General features: G+C 32.2%; 1 protein-coding gene across 1 annotated transcript in view; it reads right to left on the reverse strand.

Annotated features, from left to right (window-relative positions):
* Positions 1–1,437, reverse strand: part of LOC107673598 (SWI/SNF complex subunit SMARCC2-like) — a 12,927-nt gene extending 11,490 nt beyond the window's left edge. The window contains exons 1-4 of the mRNA XM_016467241.1: positions 1,389–1,437; positions 1,206–1,291; positions 356–437; positions 118–210 (exon numbers count right to left, since the gene is read on the reverse strand). Coding sequence (XP_016322727.1) covers positions 118–210; positions 356–437; positions 1,206–1,291 — 261 coding nt within the window. The 5' untranslated portion in view covers positions 1,389–1,437. The remainder of the gene's footprint in view (positions 1–117; positions 211–355; positions 438–1,205; positions 1,292–1,388) is intronic.
* Positions 1,438–1,881: the final 444 nt, after the last annotated feature.

Below are 1,881 nucleotides of genomic sequence, written 5' to 3' on the forward strand. Positions count from 1 at the left end.
ATTTATATATAAAACTCTCTCTCTATATATATATATATATATATATATATATATATATATGTACTAACTATGTAGTAACCTATGTACTAACTAAAAACGAATAGTTTTGGGAAGAACCTGGTGTCGTTTGATGATGTCCTTCAGTTTTCCCAGTAGCTTGGGCTCTATCTCTGAACTCAGGTAAATCACAGGTCGGGACAAACAGTTATTCTACAAAGAGAAAAACACATCATTATTCAATATTTCTCCTCACACATTTACATACTAATACATACCAACCATATCATGACCACAAGTGATGTTCATCTGACTGGATAACTGTGTGTGTGCATGAAATTGTGTGTTTGATACACACCTGTACCAAAGACTTTTCTATAGTCAAGAACATTTCAACATTGCGGTCCATTCTCGAAGGATTCTGGAAGTCAAATCTCCTCCTGATGGATACAGAAGTGAACAACTAATGAGTATTAATTAGATTTTTGGTCTGTAATCACTGAATGAGCACATCACTGCTAACATCAAAGATCTGATACACTAACTGAAAGTTCAAATGTAGCAAAAATGTCATGCAGAATGTATTCAGGAGCATGAGGACCAATTCACACCATGAGGGAGGCGAATCACGACTCTTCTGGCAAGTGTGTCATCAGGTTAAGTGTCAGAGTAATTATACAACAGCTGATTAGGCCACTCAAATAAATGGCAAACGTACATATTAAATGAACAGATACTTAAATAGACCACATGATGAAATAATATTTTTACAGTTTTTCTAGGATACTTTTGTTAACATTTTTCATGAATTTAGAGTAATAGCCTATTCACAGTACTAATTTTTTTTTAACTTGCTTTATGGTAAAGCACTAATGCATTACAGACATAACAGTATAACATTATGTAAAGCTGCTTTGAAACTATGTGTATTGTAAAAAGCACTATACAAATCAATTTAACTTGATATAAAAAAATCAAATATATATTTTTGTTTAATTTACTTGATAGATCTATCTATCTATCTATCTATCTATACATACATACATATAAAACAAATTACAAATTGTATATTGTAGTATATAAAAATGAAAAATATTGTTATTTTTATTCTATTTCATTTAAATCAAATTACATTTATAGAATGTATGTATTTGTAGTGGTAATTAAATAATAAAGAGAGGTGAAAGAGGGTAAGAGAGGACCATTACCATCCTTGATCACTCTTGAACTTGTAGGCAGCAGCCAGAATATGACACAGAGCTCCTCCAGATTTGAAATCCAAAAAACACTTCATCTAAGGGTGAGAGGAGAGCTTCATCAGCACTCTACAATGCTGATCACTTTAATGCATTTGATTCAATATTATTACGAAAGAAGTCTTGTGTGAATACCGGTAGTTTAGTGAGGGGAGGGTTGCTGACATGCCGGCCAAACACTTCCTCCTGATATATATATATATATATATATATAATGCATCATGCTGGCAGATTAATCAGTCAATATTTGACCATTCTGATACTATTAATAAGTATTAATTTTTTGTAAACTGTGTGACCATTGCAATCATTAGATTGCATTACATATACAGTGGTGTTTAAATTAATGTTAATTCCGCCTTTCACTCAAATTTAATGTTGATAATATATGAAATTAGAAAAATGCAAATGCAAAAAAGATTTTACCAGGCACTTGATCCAAAACATTTCATAGGCCATAGTATTGCTCGACCACTAATAGGGACATGCTTGCTACATCTACAGTCATCGCACATCTACATCACGTGACATTTTAAAAGCTTAAATCAGTTCTTTTAAATTACATAAAATTGAAACAAGGAAGGCTGTAGCCTACAGCTTCAGTCCTGTGTTTGTCATGACAGCACAT

Source organism: Sinocyclocheilus anshuiensis, unplaced genomic scaffold (genome assembly GCF_001515605.1).
Source record: "Sinocyclocheilus anshuiensis isolate Anshui unplaced genomic scaffold, SAMN03320099.WGS_v1.1 scaffold44, whole genome shotgun sequence".
Lineage (NCBI taxonomy): Eukaryota > Metazoa > Chordata > Actinopteri > Cypriniformes > Cyprinidae > Sinocyclocheilus > Sinocyclocheilus anshuiensis.